Source organism: Anabas testudineus, chromosome 19, assembly GCF_900324465.2.
Source record: "Anabas testudineus chromosome 19, fAnaTes1.2, whole genome shotgun sequence".
Lineage (NCBI taxonomy): Eukaryota > Metazoa > Chordata > Actinopteri > Anabantiformes > Anabantidae > Anabas > Anabas testudineus.
Window position 1 is genome coordinate 3,407,564 of NC_046628.1, and position 22,098 is coordinate 3,429,661.

At 39.1% G+C, this 22,098-nt stretch overlaps 2 protein-coding genes across 3 annotated transcripts in view; both read left to right on the plus strand.

The window, feature by feature from the left end:
* The first annotated feature begins 19 nt into the window (after positions 1-19).
* On the plus strand, positions 20-12,271 carry LOC113156068 (sterile alpha motif domain-containing protein 9-like). 2 transcript variants are annotated; one of them, XM_026350917.1, is made up of 5 exons: positions 20-376; positions 4,023-4,180; positions 4,765-4,902; positions 5,729-5,759; positions 5,874-12,271. In XM_026350917.1, exons 2-5 carry the CDS (start codon positions 4,080-4,082, stop codon positions 10,674-10,676), a joined length of 5,073 nt encoding a protein of 1,690 aa, XP_026206702.1. In that variant the 5' UTR covers positions 20-376; positions 4,023-4,079; the 3' UTR covers positions 10,677-12,271. The 2 variants fall into 2 exon arrangements, with proteins under 2 accessions (XP_026206702.1, XP_026206703.1); XM_026350918.1 differs by lacking the exon at positions 20-376 and adding an exon at positions 3,153-3,233.
* A 3,242-nt stretch (positions 12,272-15,513) lies between these two features.
* Positions 15,514-22,098, plus strand: part of LOC113156696 (ras-related protein Rab-26) — a 59,465-nt gene continuing 52,880 nt past the window's right edge. The window contains exons 1-2 of the mRNA XM_026351943.1: positions 15,514-15,966; positions 17,795-17,905. Coding sequence (XP_026207728.1) covers positions 15,784-15,966; positions 17,795-17,905 — 294 coding nt within the window. The 5' untranslated portion in view covers positions 15,514-15,783. The remainder of the gene's footprint in view (positions 15,967-17,794; positions 17,906-22,098) is intronic.

The window sequence follows — 22,098 nt, forward strand, 5'->3', positions numbered from 1 at the left end:
CAGGAACCTTAAAGTAGCTGCATATCAGTGTGATAAAGTTCTGTTGTTTGGTTTCCTGCACTTTAAATCTGTGAAGAAACAAATGGAAACTTTTAGTAAAATTTTCATCCTGTGTTTCTGTAGTGACTGAAGTAACTGCAAACCAGAGCTCTTCCTGTCTAGCTCTGATCCCTGTAACTGAAGATGACACACCCACATGCAAATACCGTACACAAACAAACACACACAAACCACCCACACCCGGAAGAACTATCTGGAGTGATCACACATCCAAACCAAAAAAACGAGCAGATTTGTGAATGATAAAGTACATTTTCTGAAAAACAAAATGAGAAAGCATGTATATATACAGCTAAACACCAGAGGACACTAAGAGGTGAGAAGATCTTTATTTATTTTCTGCAGAAACTGTGACTTGTTAGTTGTCTGCTTTTTACTGGCATTTTAACCTGTTCTGTTACTGGTTAAGGTAAATAGCTAACATCATCTTGCCACTGGCCAAGCTCATGTAGAAATATAGCCATATACATGCCCAAGTGTTGATAGTTTGCTAGAAAATTTTCTTTTTGCAAAGCACTTTTCACTTGTAATGTGTCAAATAATATTTTATTACAATTTACATTGTTTTGTTATGTGTTAAGGCGTTTTATATAGTTAAACCACCTGAGCAGAGTTAAAATACTCTTAGACTTAGATATTACATTTCAGTTAACATTTGATCTACTTTCATTTCCTCAACAAACACACATAGTTAAATGAGGATTAACCTGCAGAAATATTGTTCTCTCTTGTTTTCCGATTATTAACTCTGGCATGCTGAGGCACTGTCTAAGGTGTGTCTCCTATTTAGCAAAATCAACGAAATAATAGATTCAGGCAGTGGAGTCTTACGTTCTTCTTATGCTATTAAATGTGCTATAGTAAGATATTGAAGTTTCACAACAGTGTTACACTCATCTAAAGTGCTAAATACATACAAATGTGTTTCTTAATATCACCTGTGCTAAATGTAGTCACGCCAATTTGTGATTTGTGTTGCCAGAATAAGAAAAGGACACAAGAAAAAGTAGTGTTTGTTCATCACTGCCCAAAAGAAACTAGTGCTGTTGTCAGATGTAATATCAGCACGAAGAACTGTTAATGTGCACTTGTATAGACACTGCTTGTCCCAAAAAAAAGTCAAACGCTGTAAGAAATGAAAAGCTACTCACTGCATCAGTTAGGATTAAATAATTTGTTGCCTGCTGAAAAATAATTATCATTTATTGCTTAGTTAAATCAGGTGGTGACTTATTTATTTATTTTTGACGGAAAGTGTATTATACACAGCTGTGAGAAATACATTAAACAATACAGACCACCAAATCACTAGGACACATTTAGATTTCTTTCTTAAAGCCCCAAATAAGACGGGATGAATAATCAGCTGCTAGTTTATATTTTACAATACATGATGCAGATTGCAGGTGAAAAACAAAAGTAACAGTAGCTTTGGTTACTAAGAAATGCAATAACCAAGAAAAAAAGTGGTACAACCAAAAAATCTGGTTGCACATGGCTCCTCCTCATAGTTTGCATCTTTTTATCTAATACAAAGTCCCTGTTGTGCCTTGTGACCTTATTACATTATGTATGAAGAAATAGAGTGAATTCCTTTCTAAATAGCCTCAGCATATTTTTTAATTACAAGAGCAACAACATAATATTTACTTTCTGTAGTAAAAAAAAAAGTTTGAAGAGTTTGAAATAGTGTGTAAAACTAAAACATGGGTTTAAATACGGGTGCTGGTCATATAATTAGAATATCATCAAAAAGTTGATTTATTTCACTAATTCTGTTCGAAAAGTGAAGAAAGAAAGAAGTATACAAGCAATAGGGATAACCGCACCCAGGAGAGAATTGTGAAACGAAACCAATTCAAAAATGCGGGGGAGATTCACAAAGAGTGGACTGCAGCTGAGTTGTCCAAAGTTGTGTTCTCTGATGAAAGTTAATTCTGCATTTCCTTTGGAAATCAGGGTCCCAGAGTCTGGAGGAGGGGCACAGAATCCACCTTGCTTGAGGTCCAGTGTAAAGTTTCCCAAGCCAGTGATTGTTTAGGGTGCCATGTCATCTGCTGTTGTTGCTCCACTGTGTTTTCTGAGGTTCAAGGTCAAAGTATACCATACATTTACATTTTAGTCACTTAGCAGACACTTTTATCCAAAGTGACTTACAAGGGTACAAGGGTAGGCAGGGTAAGCATGAGGAGGTCTTGCCTACTGGTGGTAGGCCACAGCTGGGATTTGAACCCCAGCCTCCCACATGGGAGGCAGTGATGTTACCACTACACATCTGGGCTCTCATAACACCTGAGCAGTGTTGCAGATGGATCGACTCCATCCCACGCCGAATTGCTACTGTAATTCAGGCAAAAGGAGCAACAACATGAACATGAACGGTACCCTTGTAAGTCACTTTGGTGCGGGTGCGGTTATCCCTATTGCTTGTATACTTCTTTCTACCACATCTTTTCCTTCCCTTCACCTCTCTATTAATGTGCTTGGACACAGAGCTCTGTGAACAGCCAGCCTCTTTTGCAATGACCTTTTTTTCTTGCCCTCCTTGTGCAAGGTGTCAATGGTCGTCTTTTGGACAACTGTCAAATCAGCAGTCTTCCCCATGATTGTGTAGCCCACAGAACTAGACTGAGAGACCACTTAAAGGTCTTTGCAGGTGTTTTGAGTTAATTAGCTGATTAGAGTGTGGAAATATCCTTTCTTTGTATTGGTCTTAAGTAATATTCAAATTTTCTGAGATACTGAATTTGGGTTTTTCATTAGTTGTCAGTTCTAATCATCAAAATTAAAAAAAATAAACACTTGAAGTATATGAGTCTGTGTGTAATGCATGAATATAATGTACAAGTTTCACTTTTCGAACAGAATTAGTGAAATAAATCAACTTTTTGATGATATTCTAATTATATAACCAGCACCTGTAAAGCAAAAGAGTATCTCTGTAGCATGTGCATTGTGCATGTGTTTTATATTTCACTAAGTATCCATCCATTGTTTTTGGACTATGTTATTAGTTTGTATTATCTGCATCGTGTAGATATCATTTTTATGTTTGAAGGAATTTTTATTTTCTGAATTAATTTTCTTTACGTGACCTCTGACCTGTCAGCGATGTCACTTCCTGTAGGTTCGCGCTCCTTTCCTCAGTCGGCTGGACGCCTCCCTGAGGAAAGGTGGGATTTTTTTGGGTGCTCCCGTTATTACGTGAAAATATGTTAACGTTAAATGACACTTTTAAGCTTGTATTTTGCGTCAGTATATATTTATATGTGTTTTTAAAGGACTGTACAGCACTTTAATGTAACATTGAAGTTTGCCGTTCCCAAGCTAGTCTTGTGGAGCACACGGGTGGTTCCTCATGCGGTGTTTCTGTGTTTTTATTAAAAGGTGTGAATGTGAGAGACCAGTCATACGAAGTTGTTGTACTGTTTCTATTTTATTTTATACAGGTATGTCTACTCTGTCACTGTCCCTTTGTTTATATTTGGTTTTATTAAGAGTTGTAATTCTTTCATAACACAGTGTAACTGTATCTTTGTATTTACTGTCAACCTTTAATGTTGTTTAATAGAAATATTTATTAGGAAAACTGCCAATGGTAGGCTAAAGACTTTTATATCAAGTAGCTGTTTAAGATAAGTCAATGTGGAATTGAAACTATATGATCGCCCTTTGATTTATTTTGGTTTATTGAATTTTGTATGATGTAACAAGCGGTGTGATGCACACTGTAGCTGAGTCGGCTAGAAGCCTTGCTGGGGAAAGGCGTACATGTGAGAGACCGGTCACACGGAGTTGTTGTACTGTTGTTTTTATTTTATTTTATACAGAGCTTCAATGAGATCACTTCCATGTGATCAGACGTCATATACATCAACATATAAACTGCACTGTCAGAAAAACGTGTTCAAACTACATTTGTAGTATGAATCAGGTAACATTTATTTCCCTCTGCACTGTAGGACATAATGAAAGAACATCATAGAGTCCAGTCTATGTCCTGATAACAGAAGACAAAGATGGATGCTGAGCAGAAGGAGCAAGCTGAGTTTTCAAGCCTTCTCCCTACGATAAGTGGCCTCTCACAAGATGAGCCTCCATTATTCAGCAGAGAGGAAAGGTATGTTGACTTCTTCTCTGTGCCATGTTTGGGATTTAACTTGATTCAGGCTCACGTTCATCTTGAACACGTTTTCAGTGGTTTATTCTAGTTCTTGCACCAGTCAAGTCAACATGGTACAAAACTGGCACAGTGCAATATTAAACATAAATGTTGCTATGTGATGTACTGTATGAAAACAAAGTATATATGTATGTGTAATAAATAAACAACTTAAAGCTAATTTTTAATTACAGTTCTTGGCAGATGACAATAAGTGCAGTAAAAGTGCGATGAAAAAACAACATTAGACAAACAACATTAGACAAGACACACAGTTTATGTAGTCCTCACTAAATCTAGTGTATGAGGTTTGCATTCTCTAGCAACATGCATCTTCAGATGGCTGTGCTGAACTAACTACTTCTTTTGGGAATGAAAATAAGAAACATACATGTAATAAGATCAAAAGAGCTCTTCTGCTGGTCTCAAATGAAAAGCCAGGACAGTTGAAAAAGAACATAACCAACAAACAAAATTAACTTGAAAATGATCAGAATTCTAATACTAATATATCGTCTTTTTCATTATATTGTCCCTGATAGGAACTGTCCATACAATGAGACAGACACGATAAACACAAAGACTGAGAAGAGGCCTACATCGCTGATTTATCCATCTAGGAAGAGCCACAGGTCAAGGAGCCCTCCGCCAGATTTTTCCTTGGGGGATACAGAAGCCAGGCAAGATTATTTTGGCAACCTTCACTAAGACAAGACTCAGTCATGATATCTCCATTCAATCTTTACTACTCAAAAAAATAAATAAACACTTCTTAATCAGACAATAGCATCAAAAAACCTGGACCCTACAGAGGTTGAACAGGCAGTCCAACTCTTCTAGGATGCCACATCGATTCTTGCCATTGCCACAAGGTTTGCTGTGTCTCCCAGCACAATCTCAAGATCATGAAAGACATTCCAGGAGGCTCTAAGAGCTATGGAAAAGGATGAGGAGTGACACAAAATGACCTCCAGGAGTCCACTGGTGTAAATGTCCCTGACCAAACAATCAGAAACTTCATGAGAGTGGCTTTAGGGCCTGACATCCTCTAGCTGTCCCTAAGCTCACTGCCTGGCACCATAGACCTAGATTGGCATTTCACATAGGTCACCGGAATTGAAGCGCCAGGCAGTGGTGTCCTGTGCTTTTCGCAGATGAGAGCAGTTTCACCCTGAGCACATGTGACAGATGGATCTTGAGAAACCATAGAGAACTTTATGCTCCCTGCCCTTTGTGGGTTGATCATTTTCATTTCATTAAACAATCAATTTTGTTCCTAACACATAGGTGGTGTGTTAGGAACACCTGATGGTTTTTCAAAGTGTTTCTTTAATTCTTTACACCACACCACAGTACTGACCACACAGCTGAAACAAATTTTACTTATTGGTTGTCCCAGACTGTCATCAAGATTATTATTATTATTTTTTTTTTTTTTTGAGAAATTCTGCACTTGAATTTTCTGTGCCTATGTTCTAAGTTTATTTTTTTATGTTTTGTTTACAGCGATCTGATATCAAGGCCAAAGACAACAACAGTATGTTATTCCTGTTTTATTTTAATTATAGTAGTTTCTGTTTGGAAAGATTGCTATAAGTAGCTATAAAAAAATTTATATACAATCTTACTGTAATTCTCCTCTGTTTTACAGGCAGAATATGACCTCAGACACCCAGGACTGATTGAGGACTGGACCAAAGAGCAGGTGAAAGACTGGCTCATCATTCAACTTCGAGTACCACAACAAATTGCACAAAATCTCTATGAGCAGGAGTTGTCAGGAGCTTGTTTGGTGTCCTACGAGAAACAAGACCTGTTAGAACTAGGTGTTCCACCAGCTCCGGCAATACAAATCATACGTCAGGTAGAGAGGTTCAGGAGACATTCGGCCACTTTTGAGCCAAGCGTGGGAACAACAAAGAGTCATTACGAAAGCAAAGGTGAACTATGGAAGATTGTGACAGGAAATGTGGTTGACTCTATGGAAACTGAAACAATGTCATTAGATTCAGGAATTCAAAGTCTAAGCTCTACAGTGCAGATGCTGCAGATGGCAAGAAACAGAATAAGATCTGCATTAGATCAGAACACAGAAAACGACACCCAATTACTTACTGAAATTAATGACAATGTACCATTTTTACAACTAAAGAATCCCATTTGTCAGATTCGGCCTTTTGACAAAAGCAACTCCAAAATTTTCTACAAAGAAAATGACATTCTTCCTCCTGTAGCTGGTCCAAGTAATCTTCTTGAACCAGTTCATGAGTACCAACTTCTGCCAAATTCAAATGAAGCCAGTGAAAGAGAGATCCTTTATGAATTTACAAAGGAAGTATTTAGTTTTTCTGCCAGCTGCATGAATTCACGAACCAATGGAACAATCCATTTTGGTGTGAACAACCAGCCAGGACAGGGGCACGGTGAATTATTTGGACACAAGATCACCTCTTTTAGTAAGTACATTGAGGCATTTGAGTCACGTCTGAGTGCGTTCTTTGAAGAACAGTACGTAAATGCTGCCAGAATGTGCATCAGGCCTCCAAATTTTATACAAGTTCAAGCTCAAAATGGAACAACTTCAGAAAAATGGGTGATTGAGATTGATGTAGTTCCAACATATTTAAAGACACAACAGAATATCTTTTACACCCTATTAAGCATTGCATCAAATGAAGAAAAACAACAGTGCAAAACTGAATGTCTCTTTGTGCGGGAAGGCCCAAGGTCAGTCAACATTTTAGGTGATACTGATCCTCGAATATTACAAGAGAAGATGAAAAGTTTGACTGACAAAGTCCAGCGCTGGGCTTCAGCTCGAAAGACAGCAGAAGAGAACGAGCTCTTACAAGAACAACCTTTACAAGGGCATCAGGGCCAAAGGTTGAAACAGCTAATAACTCGAGGACGAGAATCATTCGAGAATTCCATTCAAGTCATAGTTGTCACAGACAAATGTCATTCAAACGATCTGGAACACTTGGATTTTCTGAAAGAGATTAAACTGTTTGCGGTGCTTGACTTTGACCCAGAGTGCGACATGAATGGGAGAGGTGGTTTTTACAGAACGGATCATATAGCCAATCTGCATTACCCATGTATGTACACCAATCAGGACAGTGTAACAGCAATCATTGGAAAACTGAACTTGTTTAAGCAAACAAGTTGGATTTTCTGCAATGGGCGTGTAAATGAGGAGGATGAGACCAACAAGCCACTAACACCCAATGATTGGCTTAAAAAACGTTCGGCTGATATTAATAATATGATTTCACTGCTTTTCAAACCTGATTTGCTTTCTAAAGATAGACTCCTGGTGGTATTTATTCTTCATTCAGCTGTAACAGACATCTCAAACCCTATTTTGGAGACCTTCTGTGCAATCTATCGCACACTGGAAGGGGTAGACAATATGTTGTGCATCTGCAAAAACGACACCATATTCAACTACTGGAAGACTTTGATAGACAGTCGCTGCAAAGAAGACATCACCAATAAATGCATCTATGATCTGAGTCTGAATGAGATATCAAGCACAATCAAAAATCTTAAAGAACCTCAAACTCAGTCTTCCAGGAGATTCTTGCCATCCACAGGCTCCAGCTCAATTTTGCTGGAAAAAAAAGATGAGGAACTTATTACTGTATTGGACATCCTGTGTGAAAATGAGTGTGAGAACACAGAAATCGAAACAGCTGATGCCTTTCAGGAGTTCAAGATGAAAATAGAAGAGGACTTTTATAGAGGAGGACAAGTCTCATGGTGGAACTTTTATCTTTCTGAGAAGAAACATAGCCCGCCATTCATCAAACGAAACAAATACAATGAGCTACATGACCTGATCACACCTGTACAAGGGTACACATCTCCATGTGTTATGATCAACCTCTTCCATCATCCTGGCTGTGGAGGAACAACTCTAGCAAAGCATGTCCTTTGGAACCTGAGGAGAAAATTCAGATGTGCTGTTGTTAAAAACAACATGGCAACAAATAAGGAAATTGCAACCCAAGTCATGAAGCTACTGACATATGGCAAGGAAGATCAGTCAGGGTATACACCAGTTCTCCTCTTGGTGGACAACTGGGAGGATGTAGAGGACCTAAAGCAGTGCATACTTACCTGTAATAGGAAGCAACAAAACAGTCTCATAGTTATCATCTTGAACTGTGAGAGAACCCAGTTCCCTGTTGAAAGCTCTAGAATGAGCCGCATTGCAAACATTTTCCTCACCAACAAGTTGTCCATCCAAGAGCAGAATTTATTTTCTGAGAAACTGCAACAGCTCAAGGAGTACCATACAAAGCCAGAGACCTTCTATGCTTTCATGATCATGACAAATAATTTCAGTGAGAGTTACATAACAAGCCTAGTGAGCAACATTATTAAAGATCTGGACATCAGTACCCAACAGGGTAAACTTTTCTCCTTCTTGAGTTTGCTAAACACATATGTCAATGGATCCTACATTTCACTCTCTTTGTGTGAAGAGTTGGTGGGAATGAGGAATGTTGTGTTCAAGCAAGAAACCCTTGATGACAAAATGTATCCCTGTTCCACACTGATGATCACTTTCACTGTTGAAGAGCATGGCACTTATCAAGCAGTGCGATTCTTACATCAAACGATTGCTAAGGAATGTCTTAAATTCCTCACCTCAACGAACAAATCCTCTCTGACTGAGATAACTATCAATGTTTTGTACAGTGATAAACTCTACAAATCATGCATGGGAAAGGATTTTCTGGTCCAAAACATCCAAAGCATGCTGATCACACGTCAACGAAAAGAAGATGGAGATGACAAAACCACATTGTTTTCTCCATTGATTGAAGACATCGATAAAGAGAAAGGACATGAGAAAGTCAAAGAAGTCTTAGAAAGATCCATATCTAGGTTTGAAAGAAGTGCAACAATGCCACAAGCCTTGGCAAGATATTTCTGCTTGCAAGAAAAAGACTATCAATCTGCCCTCAATTGGGCTTTGGATGCACAAAGGAAAAATTCAAATTCCTACATTGCAGATACAGTTGGACAAGTGTACAAGAGCCACCTCAAAAAGGAAATCGAAAATTCTGAGTATCTCACTCCTGAAGTTCTTGAAAAATGCCTGACACTAGGATATAAAGCTGTAAATGCTTTCAAGGAATCACAGGAGCTAGCCAAGAATGACCAAAAGGAACAAGTAGGTCAGTTCGATGTACACATTAAAAAGAGAGCAAAGTCCTACAATACGTCAGGCTATGTTGGAGAGACGGAGGTCATGATGACCATTCTTGATGTCATTAAAGATCTTCCCCTGTTTGCTGCCAGTGGCAGACATAGAAGAGATCAAATGCTCCAGTTTCTTAGAGGTCACTACCCAGTGAGCAAATTAGGTGATCACGGTAATGAAACCATTAACCAGTTTGTGGCTGTCATGGCAGACCATGAGAAATTTCTAATCTCTCTAAAGCAAAGGTTAAAAGACATTTTCAGTTTTTTTGAGAACTACTTCCAATACCTAAAGCCTAGGTCACAGGAAAGGGAAACAACTGATGAAAGAACCAAACGAAAGATATCAGAATACTTCAAAAAGTACATTGAAGTATTTGCCAGTTCAGATGAGGAGAAGAATTCTGAAGAAGCCAGTAAACCCCAACTGAGTCTCCATCAGAAAATAGAGGACCAGAGGCACAACCTGGAAATAAAGCGAGCGGACTCATTTGCTGGACTTCTGCAGTGCTTGACGGACAAATCGGGGGCAGAAATGGAGCACATTCTCAAAAAATGGCAGTTTATATTTGAGAACTCACCCTATAGGAATGTTAAATATAGAGTCAACTTCATCCTGGCAAATATAGTTCTGCACTGCATCAAGCCCTCTTCCAAACTGGTGAAAAAGTATGAAGAGTTGGTTTACCTTCTTAATGACGAACTTCAAATGGAGGGAACTCATTCAAAACTGACTGAGATGTACTACCTGTCCATGCTACTTATGTGGCCTACTCAAAAACAGTGCACTCTACCAACATACAGAAATATCAGCCTGTACATCACATCAGCCAAGAAGTCTTTTCACCAACGCTTCTCTCACATGTTTCCAGCAAGAAGTGCTATTGCTCATTTCTTCCTTGGAAAATCTGATGGACTCAAGCAAATAGTTTCCAAAGTGAAGCTGGATCAAATGATTTCTTGCAGCAGCCAAAGTCAGTCGTTTGACCTGCACCACCTCTGGCAAAGTGGGAAAGCATGGAGCCATCCACAAGTCCAAAGAAAGCTACAGAGGGTTATAGGGAAATCAGAAAATGGGGACATTTATGTCAACTATGGTGGCAACCTAAAGATGTTAGTGCGTCCTGTTTATCTGGGTGATATCCGCAGCGGATACAGCCGGGAAGATGTGTCCTTCTACCTTGGATTCACCATGGAAGGTCCTGTAGCCTATGATATTAAGTATGGAAATGACCATTGAGCACATTTGACGTACAGAAAAGTTGTTTAGATGCACACCTGAGGTGGAAAAAATAAATAAATAAAAGCCACTGTGAAGAAGAAAAAACTGTTCTGGACAGTTGGCAAAATGAGAACACTAGATATCACACATTAAAACACAATCATCATCTTCCAAACTAATAAGTGATGCTCAAAGTTATGCTGTTGCTTAATTGTGATTTATCTAGAAAAGATACTGATCGGTAACAAAGAGAGAGAACTCGACATTTGGGTGTGGGTCATCCTCGCTGACCTGATGATTTGGAATTAAATTCTGTTTATTTTTATTTCCTGACTTAAATGACATGAAGTATTTGTGAATGTATAGATTTTGTTTTCATATCTAATTTTTATGTTTCACATTATTTATATTATTTTTTGCCAGTTATGAAAAAGATTTCTCCTTTAAGTAGTCAACGAAGCATGATCTGGACAGCTCACAGAACCAATTTTAAACTTTGGGTTTGACATCAAAATGAGACAAAAGAGTCTCCTGCAGGTGTAAAAGTAAAACCGTTAGTCACATGTTCCAATATTTTTGCTCACATGAGAAATGGGTGCATTTAAACAAAAGGGGCCATCTTCTAAGTTGTGTATCGAATTTAGATGTAAATGCCTGGAAATCAAAGCTGAAATGTTGATCTTTTGTCTCATATTCATGTCAAGTCTTTTACGGTCAAAACCAACTGTTTTCAGTCTGAATCAAGAATAAAGGAATTGGCTTTGCTTTTACTTTTGGAGAGTTTATGTTGCATTTAAGAAATACCTTTGTAGGCATTTAGAATAATGTGTTGTATTTTCTTTCCTAGACCTCAATATTAGGGAAAACCCAACCATGTATATGCAAGTACTTAGGTCCAAATTTAAGCTGTTGTCATATTTATCTGTGTTCACGCCATATTTTCTTATTATAATGTGCTTTATGTTTATTTTTTAAGATGTATTTTATCCTGATATTCAGAAAATAGTGATGGTACAGTGGGATATTAAAATCTAATTTGAAAATGGACATTTAGTGTCATGAAGACATGATGGACTGTTGAATGCTATAAGATAATTTTGTCAAAGCCTTTTAAATGGGTTCTTGAGCATGAGGTGATCATTAGCAAATTAATTTAGATTAATGGGGGCAAATCTTGGAGTCTAATATCGATTTTTCATCACACATGCATGATATTAAAACATTCAACTTGTGGCCACTCACATTTGTATTTTAAAACAGATGTGTAAAGTGTAGTGAATTGCAGTTTAATCGTGATTTTGTGTTAAATTAGCTTTTGAATGTAAATGTAATTGTTTTTTTACTATTATGTAAAAGTGGTAAATGAGTGTAAATATACAGTGTTGAGTTCTAATGACAAAATAGATTATACATTATGGGAACAGTGATTTCTTGAAAATCTTTTTGCATCATTTCATTATAATTTTAATACCAGTGGTTGTGCTGTAACCATGCAGCTAACACACCATGTTGTTTGTCTGATTTGTTCTTCGGATAGTTAAATTAAATCCTACATTTTTGTATTAGAATAGGATAAGACTAAAATGTAATAAAACAATCTATTAAAATCAAAATAATGTACCTGGTGTTTTACGTGAACTCGAATTGTCAGAAATACAGAACAACTGCAGAGCATTTGTAAGTAAGTAATTAAACTGTTTCTGGGTTATGAGTTATACTGTAGTAACACAAAGACACCACGAGATGGAGATGTTCTCCAGGGAAATGATGCCACCTGGACTCTTCTAGGTTCACCACTTTTGTAGCTTTATCCTCAAAATGACTAATGAGGCCTGTGTTTTGCATTCTTCACATTTCATGAAGAGCTTTTTCAATGGGCTACAGTACAGTATGTGCAGTGCATCTTAATTATAAACCTTGCTCCTTTCATGTCTTTTGTGCCACATATCATGCAGAACGATGGCACCGAGAGACATTTATAACCCATCCATGTCGTACTGTGATCTACTGAAGCAGTAAATGGGGAAAAAAAAGATTCAGCAGCGTCGTTATCGCTGGGTCTAAAATCCACATCCAACCACGTGAGTGTTCAGCACTACAATTTGTCTCTACTGATAGGAACCTGAAGTGATTTGTTTGTGTTGGTGTGACATAGTGAATCTGTGTTTTGAAGAATGAGCAGTCGCACTGTGTGTCTGAATTATTTCCACTCCTCTTAAATAGTTCATCACCCAGATATCACAATGCAAGCGATGCCGAATGGAGAATGACTGCTTTGACTAATGTGTCAAATGATGGAAAGTATTTAGCGAATGATATTTCTTCCTCCTGATACAGTTACACAGCATGTAGCCTCTGCTTTGGTTTATCACGGTTTGCACTATTTGAAGTCAGTCTGTGCTTCACACGTTCGCTGCTCTTTCTAAAAGTGGTAAAAATACCAACAACGACGCCACTTTCTTTGTTGTATTGTGGAAATGTTACTACAGAATAAAGACCCACACTCAGAATTTTTAGCCACTAAAATAAAAAATGAAAAAGTAAATAGAACAAACACTAATAGGGCTATTTAATGAAAGCTTAAATAAGACCTAGAAAGCATTGGTTCATGTATGTAGACTATTTTAAATCTATTGTACTAATTTCAGGAACTGTTTTGAAGCTGTATTCAGTGTTTGATATTTCACTCTGTGGATTATACTGAATGAAATGAGAAATTATGCCCAGGATAAATAAAGTCAGTCACACGTATAGCATCGGTGTTGAATGGGTGTGTGTGCTGCTCCTGTTATTTGCAGCTCATTGGTTTCGACAGCACAACAGTCGCACAGCATGGCTGTTTTTAATAGTCTCCTCATCAAATGGATCGAGATGCTGTGTTCCCCATGTTCCAACTGCAAATATCTCTGCAGAATGGCTTTCACAGCCCTTCCTGAGGTTTTATGTGGCTTTGATGGTTTATTTACAGGTTACATGCTGGATCATGTGGCCGTCTATCCATTTTTAGGCTCTGATTGTCTGTTTGAAACTGACAGCAGGGGCACGTGTCAGTCTCATCTCACACGTCTAGTGAGGTGCAAGAACTTTTACACCATGCATTTACAACAAGCGATGCCTAGCAGTAAGACACGTACAGTACAGTGGACGTCCAGGCAGGTGAGTCACCAGTGCGGTGGACAGCATTCTTTGTTCATGGTTACGTAAACGCCCTGCAGACTATATATGGTAACAGTGGACGTACGAGATTGTTGTCTGCTTGCTAAAACTATATGAGCTTTACCGAACATAAGGAGTGAGTCATTTGGTGTTTTCATGTGATCTGGTGTTTATTGTCCAGCTTTGAATGACAGCAGAGACGTTCTATAACCATCTTTTTTTTCCTCCACAGGCAGTAATAATTGTGTGGGATTACTCACAGTGAGCAGAGGCCTGCATGGGTTGAAAATGAACCAAAAATGAATAATTATTCTCTTTAATTTGATGCTCTTTTCCTATGAAGGCTGCAAACAAGCTGCAGCCTTCTGATGTAGACGTGTGTTAGCGGTGCAGTTCCTGCAGTTCGGACTCAGTCAGACTGAGTTGAAATTAATTCATCCATTTGGAAAAACTCCAACTCCTTTACTGACAGGCTTAAGTCAATAAATGTATTCCACAAAACACTGAGGTCTAAATTGAAAGACTTGTTTGGCCCCTAAGGGACAGGAAACAAGCTGCACACACAACAGTGACCACAACACTGACATATAAAAGCCACAGTATGCAACTTGCATTTGGAAAGTCTCGAAAAGCCGTAGGATCACTTTTTATTTTATTTTATCCCAATGCCTGTGTCTTGGAAGCCTGAAGGTGGGACTGGAGAAAGACGCTAGCGTGAATATCAATGGGTCCAATAATATGTGTGTGTGTGTGTTTTTATGGCCAGAATGAATGAATATTTTCTTTGTGCACCATGATTATACATCGCTGAACAACTTTAAAACTGGATGCTATGTTATTCTATGAGGTGTGTGGGTGTTGTTACCTCCTTGTCTCACCTGTCCTTGAGGACCCATTTCCAGAACCGTTTTCTTTTGTCCTTATTTTTGACACCTGAAATTTATCTTAAATGTGAGGTTTTTGTTTAACGCCACTTTGGCCTTGTCCCAGTTTAACACTTTTCTTCTTATGAATGCACGTGTGCATCCCTGACCTCGCCTCAGATGTTCAGTCATACTGCAGCTCAACAGCTGACTCCTTTTGCTGAGCTTCAGTCCAGTTACCTGCAGCCACTGAGGTTTAGCTTAACCAATGAGATTATTTCTGCTTCTAAGCCAAAAGGCTTTATACATGTGGGCCACACGTTGGGAACTTGTGCTATCATCCTGTTCTCTATGCAGCCACACTTCAGGTGTGCTGCACCTACACCCCGCACCCAGGAAGGAACAGTCTGAATGGTACAGAGACCGTGAAGCCACTTTGAATGAGAGGAAAATGTGAAACTGCCTGTTACAAAGTGTCAAACAGAGTCTGTCTGAACTAGTGCCAACACCAGCTGAACCTTTAAAAAGGCAAACACACCCTAAAATTGAATTTACATTTCATTTTTACTGCACTGTTCAAGTCACTTTTGACATCATAGAATGGAGCCAGTCTCCTGAACATGAACAGTAGAGTGACGTCCTGTATTTATTGGTATTCAACATCATTTTTTTCCCAGAGTGTCAATGAAGTTTATCTCTAAATGATGATTTGAGCTGCATCACTGGTAAAGATCGCTCCTGTTTCCCTGATGGAGTGGGATTTGCTCATAACGCGCCGTGCAGCCGTGCTCTCATGCGCTCCCGACACCACAATAGGAGAGAAGGAGGAGAGAAAGAGTGAGCGCGTCGCATTGTGAACCAGACCTCGGGTTTCTAGTCATCCAGCTGCCAGTAGAACAGCTGCCGAGCTCCACTCAGCGTTGTTTGTCCGTGAAAATCAATTTACGCTTTACGCACAGTCATGATTTTGACGCACAGGTGAACTTCCGATCATCGCGCCTTCACCAGAACTCTACAAGGAAAAGTACTGAGGACGGAGAGGAACTCCATTTGTCTAAATCCTTTGCTCGTACGTCTGTGTTAATTGCTCGGAGGTTATCGGAGCCATGTCCAGAAAGAAGACAGTGAAAGCCAAAGGTAGCTCCAAGAGCCCCAAGGCGTCTCCGAGCAGTGCCAGCGGGAGGACGGGGAAGGGTCTGTCCGCCGCTGCCGCTGCGTCCTCCGGACTGGTTTATCCCAGCAGACCGTCCATCAGCAACAGCGGAGAGTTTTATGACATCTCCTTCAAGGTGAGCTCACAGCTCAGGCTTCAGGTCTTACTGCTAAAGACAAGTGAAAGAGTGCGCAAACACGCGTCCGGCTGAGCCAGGGGCCGTGGTAAAAATATACTTTACGCAGGTTTAGAGACACAACTCCTGCTCAGATGCTTCTTTAAAGCTGGAATTCTACAGGTTTGTTTTGTCTATGCAGACTAAAAACATGGTGTGTGGGTATAAAAGACACAGACACGGGGTCATGGGCGTGCACCAGAGGGCAAAGCTCACCCATCCAGAAATATGAGCCTCCCAAAAACAATCAGCATTATTGATTTGTTATCACTGTTGTGGATTATTACTAACCCTAGACTGCTGTGTTATTATTAATTAATTAATTATTGTTGTGTATTATTGTAAACTGGCAGGTGCTATATCTTCAACCCACATCCAACAGCTACTTATACTTATTTGATTTAACATTTAGTAAAAGTCTTCAGGGTGTGGAAATCTGCATTACACAAGGACAAGGGACTAAACAGACAGGACTCCTTCAGGGAGCATGTGCTGTTATTTGTTGTGTTGTGCAGCGCTGATGTTTTCTTATAGCTATTGAGTCACTGAGTCAGTAAATCTTATCATACTGTTTTGTTACTTTCTAATAAAAAGGATTTGTTTGTGTTGTTGTGACATTTGTAAACATTTGTAATTTGCACATTTATTTTATAGTATTCTGTTCTTTTGTTTCATGAATAAATCCTAAAACAGACCTATTCATTTAGCTAGATACCTTATTCTGGCCCCAGCTCAGATAAGTGGGTTGTCCATGACCTGCAGAGTTGGAATTGCAGTTCCAGGCAGGGGCAAATCTATGGATTCCAACCTAGTATGTGTTTATTTTAACTTATGAGTAGTTTTGGTAGTTTTTTATTTAGTTTTAATCAATTATTTTTTTATGCCTTGGCAGAAATTGGCTCCCACAGATGGGCTGTATGCTGGTGCACTTCTGTATGTGGATGAACATGTTGCTCTCTGCAGCACACATACAGGAAATTATCACAAATTATTTCTCCCGGGAGGCGAGAGGAGGTTTAAAAAATGCATGAGGAAAATTGTTTTGTCCGTGAAAGGTCAGTTTATCCCCAGTGTGTGTAATTTGATCTGTTTAATTCCCACACTTCTCTCACATGGAATTCAATGTGACTTTTGTCCTTTTAAGTGCTTTAAGGTGTAGGAATTGTATTGTCAAGCAGTACGGGTAACAGTTACAGTCCAGTTCAATACAACAGAAGAGATGTGGGGGAGGTTTCTATTATGTATGAGATCAAATAACAGCAACAATGGACACAATAAAAAGAAGAACACATCTGGCAGCTGCTGCACATTTTAAAATACCTGTCAAATAAATGTTTGTTTTCTGTTACCAAACTATATTAAGATGTAAAAGTTCAGCGTCTGAAAATATTATGCAAGATCATAACAAATCAAACACAATCAACCCTTATATTAGAATTTATTGCTGCCAATAGGAAAAAATATTAAAAGCTTAATTAAAAAATACAGCCTATGGATACACAAACAAATGATGAGCAGCATGATTTCAGCCTGGGTTTCACCTCTCCCGTCTCTGGTCTGTATAATCTGGAATACTGTTTCCTGTTTCCTCTGTAGATGGGAGTTTGGGCGAGTGTGTGTGTGTGTGTTGTGTTGCCTACACTGCTGTGTGGGTGTGTGTAGATAAGTTTTCACCCGAGTTGTTTCCCTAATTCCCCTATCTCCAACACTTTCCCCTCTACACACACACACACTCATACGACTTTGACTCTTATCAACCAGTAGCTTGTTCCTGCTGTGTGTGTCTCAGGTGATGCTGGTGGGGGACTCAGGTGTGGGGAAGACCTGTCTGCTGGTCCGTTTCAAAGATGGAGCGTTTTTAGCCGGGAGCTTCATCTCCACCGTGGGCATCGACTTCAGGGTAAGAGCAAACAAACACACACAACACACACACACAGAAGAAAATGAAGTTTTTATTATTGCTGCTCTAGCCATCGTTATTCTTTTGGAGTAAAAATCAACCAGGAAGTAACTGAACACAGTATTATTGTTTACCTACATGGCTATAGACAGTGTCCATTTCAGTATTTTTCAACCTGGTTCTCTTAATTATGGGTTTATCTTAATTATCTAATTGCGTAGGTAACTGATCAAATATTAATTACTCATCAAGTCATGTATAGCAAGATTTCACTGGAACAGAGGTGAACAGATATAACAAAAGGATCCCAACCCTCAGAGTTGAGATATTACTACATATTACTGCTATACCCTCAATGCGAGGTGCCCAGTTAGCATCCTGATCACATGCCTCCACCAACAACTGGCATCTTTTAATATTGAGCTCCCTTGAGGTCTCTTGGTCTTTCCGGATGTCCAAACTCAATATGCTATGTCTAAGGCTGAGCCTGGCCACCCTGTGGAGGAAACTCATTTCACCTGCTTGTATTTGCAATTTTATTCTTTGGGTCAGTACCAAGAGCTCATGACCAGAGGTGAGTGTTGGAACAAAAATCAACTGGTAAATTGGGAGCTTTGCCTTCTGACTGAGCTGCTTCTTCAACACAATGCTTCAGAACAATCACCTACACATCGCTGACATTTAGAAAGCTTTTTATGACTCATCAAGAACTTTTGGCATTCAAAGTTTTTACCAACAGAAGATGTTTCAGCCACAGCTACTCCCTCTTTTCGCTTTCTTATTGTACCATGTTGTTAACCATTATTTTTAATATTTTACTTTTTTTAATGAATCCCTTCATTAATCTTTTAAGTTTGACTATCTCTTATTGGGAGATAATTAACCATCAAGAACACTAGATATCAGGGCGAGTGGAAGTAATAATAATTCCTTGATTAAGCGTGTATAGTTTCCCTTAAATTTTTCTGCATCTGTGACAAGCGAGCCTTAAAAGTTCCCTTGTCTCTTCATTATATGAGGCAGCGACTTAAAAAGTGTTTAAACCCCTTCCAGCAAGCTTAGATTTCCCCTGTGGGACACATTACAGTTACACTGAATGAAGCTACATTTAAAAGGTAATTTCAAGTGAGGTTATTTATTGACGGACTAATCCTTTTCTAACCCATTTTCTGCCTATAGGATCCTGGGGGAATTCAGAGACAAGGGTTACAGTAGCAGTACCAGAGCAGCCAGACTTTAAGTGTCGCAGCAGTGGACTCGAATCACTGACCCGTTTCAGTCTTTTACTGTCTTGTTGCTCCCCCAAGCAAGATCCCTGCAACTGAACAGCAGAATCTGACACAGCTGTTTGGAAAAACCTTCCCTAAGGAGGCGTTTTGAGCCCCCTTTCACTGGTGCTGTCATCCAGAGCAACCTACGCTAGAACGAGTGTAAAAGTAGAAAGCGGTTAAACTTCAGTATAGTAAAGTGGAGGGGAGGAGCGCTGCAGCTGAAAACACATCAGGGTGGCTCTGGATATATGTTATATGCAACACAGTTCTTTGTGTGTCCTTCTTTTATTATTTTACCTGATTCCTTATGTGAGTACTCAGTCTCTCAAGTAGCATCCGTCAATAGACATACTATCAGCAGGACTAACCAAGTGAGGGAAAGACTTTCAAATCAATTCTGCTTTCCTGGGTCAGTAATGCTGGAAAATAGAGCAGTGGTATGTATTACAGCACCATAAAAAAATGGAACAGTCTTCACACAAGCGATAGGGGTAAAAAAAACTTTTCTGTAATCATACAGTATGGAAGTCTGCAGCAGGAAGATTAGGCCATTATCCATTCCCTAAACGGGATGAAGAATGTGCATATCTAACTTCAACACTATCTACATCTTATTTTGTCTGAGAAAGCAGAACAAATATCTGTGACATCTAAGTATTGCTTCAGTAAGTTTATTGGATGCTATTGGGTCATTGTGTGGATGTTTTGTCTCCTTCTGCCCTCATTATCGCTTCTCTACCCTGGAACTCTCGTCCTGTAATGACTTGTACATAACCCTCTGTTACTGTCACTGGCGCTTTGACTGTCTACCTAATTTAACCTAACAGTAAAACATCAGTATTGAGATATACAGTATAAACAAGTAATTTATATGATCTTTTATAGCACATTATGTTTGAATTTGCATGTTGAATGGATATATGCCTATATAATAGTTAAATGACTGATTTTCCACAATTCTTAAATGAGTAAAGATGAAAATTGCTGTAGTCTAATGCATATGAAAAGCTTCAAATATTTAAATTCATTTCTATCTAATGTGATCTATGAACGCCACAAAAATAAACAAAACCAGCATTTAAAACAAATAATAAAAAAAAATCAGGTGTCAACCAACTTTCCAGGTGCCGCTATAGGTCGACTGTGTTACATTTATACCAAGCTATGCTGGCTCTTTGTTCCTGTTCCTGCCTTTTACCAGGCTACGCTAAATCTCTGCTGCTGGTATTGAGTTTCTCTCCTCTCAGTGAGAAGCTGAATGGATGTATTTCACCAAACGGGATCTGAAAGCTAACTGAACCTGAACCGCTGCACTGTTTTAACCTTCTTATTGATTTCTTTGTGTTGTTATTAGCTTAAAGCTACAGTATGCAAATCAAGGTGAGACTTGAAATCAATCCATTGCACTCTGCCTAGTTATTTAGGGATCATTCATTCATCCATCCATTATCTACTGTATAGCACTGACTGTTACAGGGGGACTGAGGCCACATAAGCATGGGGACAGCATGCAGCTCCACACAGAAAAGCCTTATGAAAAGCCAGTAAATAAGTAGCCACAAATGTGATTCTTCAGACTGAAATAATTGTTTTTCTCTGGTTGGTTTTAAGAGTGAGCCTCACTCAGTGACCTCTAGTCAGGAACGTCTCTGCGCTGCTGCTACTGTTCAAACAGTCAGTGCCACAGAAGACTGTAATGGCTCACATTATAGTTTTGGAGCATATTTCTATTTCAAACAGAAATTGGTTCAGGCAAAGACAGACGTACTGGTGCAATCTCACATGATTGTTGAAAGAGCTATATTCTTACAGCCTGGACTAGAACAGCGGAACATGAGAATACGGACTTACAGTGTTTTACACATACGGCTCTTTGATACATCTTTCCCAGCAAGCAGGTTCCAGGACAGGTCCTCTCTTGGACTTGGACTTGGACCAGTCATGTTCGGATGCCAGTGTAGGCTCACAAAGCCTGCAGAGAGGCTCGTGTGGAGACATTGTAGTGCTTGTTGTGCTTGGTGGTGTATGGTGACCTGGCTCTGCAGTGGCTCTCTAGCCTGTGGAAAACCACATTGGTTCCTAAGTTTTAAAAACTTATTTAACTCTAAACCAAAACTAGCACAACAGCTCATGTGTGTAGACTTAACCTGGCTCCATTAGCCGCGTTGACCTAATTTCTGTCAGTCTGTGTTATAATGTTTTTTGTTTTGTTTTTTCAACCTTGCTCCCGTGCTCGTTATCTACAAGTGGTTGATTTTGCGTCACAGGTATTTGACCACAGAGCAAATACTCTCAGAGTATAAAAACCCAGAGACGACTTTAATGCACACTGGTATTTGAAGAGATAGAATTAATTTCTGGCAGCCTGCAGCCCACAGAGTGAAGCAGAGGTCATCTTGACTTTCACCCCATGTTTAATTGAAATGCAGAAAAAAAGGACTTTCTCCAGGCTAAATTATTCATCCAGATAATTTCCATCAAGATAAAAGCTTATTTGTACTAAATTTGTTGCTTAAAGCTTTTGGGAAATTACAGTAAACAGTTAATAATTTGGGTGTTATGCACATCATAACTTATGTTGTTAATCCGTCTGATTGATTTTCTGACTGTGAAGTGTGAGATTCTAAAGCTCTGACAACAGTGTTCATATCAGCAGGGAAACAAACCAAGCTTGTTATCTGTTCACACATCGTCCAAGTTGCCCAGTTGTTCAGCTCTGTTGGAAATAATCACACTTCCTTGCTGATTTGGTGTTTCACACACAGTGGGAATATGGGGCTATGAAGTGCCACAATCTCTCTGGCCATTAGGCAACTCTGTTTTTTTCAATATAGCAGCACTGGGAAGATACAGGAACTAAGATGGGCTGTAAAATGCTGCTCTTAACTCTACCTAAAAGTTGATATATTCTGTTTGAGTTTT

Excerpts from the sequence above, each read along its gene's own strand:
- LOC113156068 (XM_026350917.1), top strand. The coding sequence starts at position 4,080 with ATGGATGCTGAGCAGAAGGAGCAAGCTGAGTTTTCAAGCCTTCTCCCT. Across the intron at positions 4,903-5,728 it reads TTGGGGGATACAGAAGCCAG|CGATCTGATATCAAGGCCAA; the intron begins GCAAGATTATTT and ends TTTTGTTTACAG. Across the intron at positions 5,760-5,873 it reads CAAGGCCAAAGACAACAACA|GCAGAATATGACCTCAGACA; the intron begins GTATGTTATTCC and ends TCTGTTTTACAG.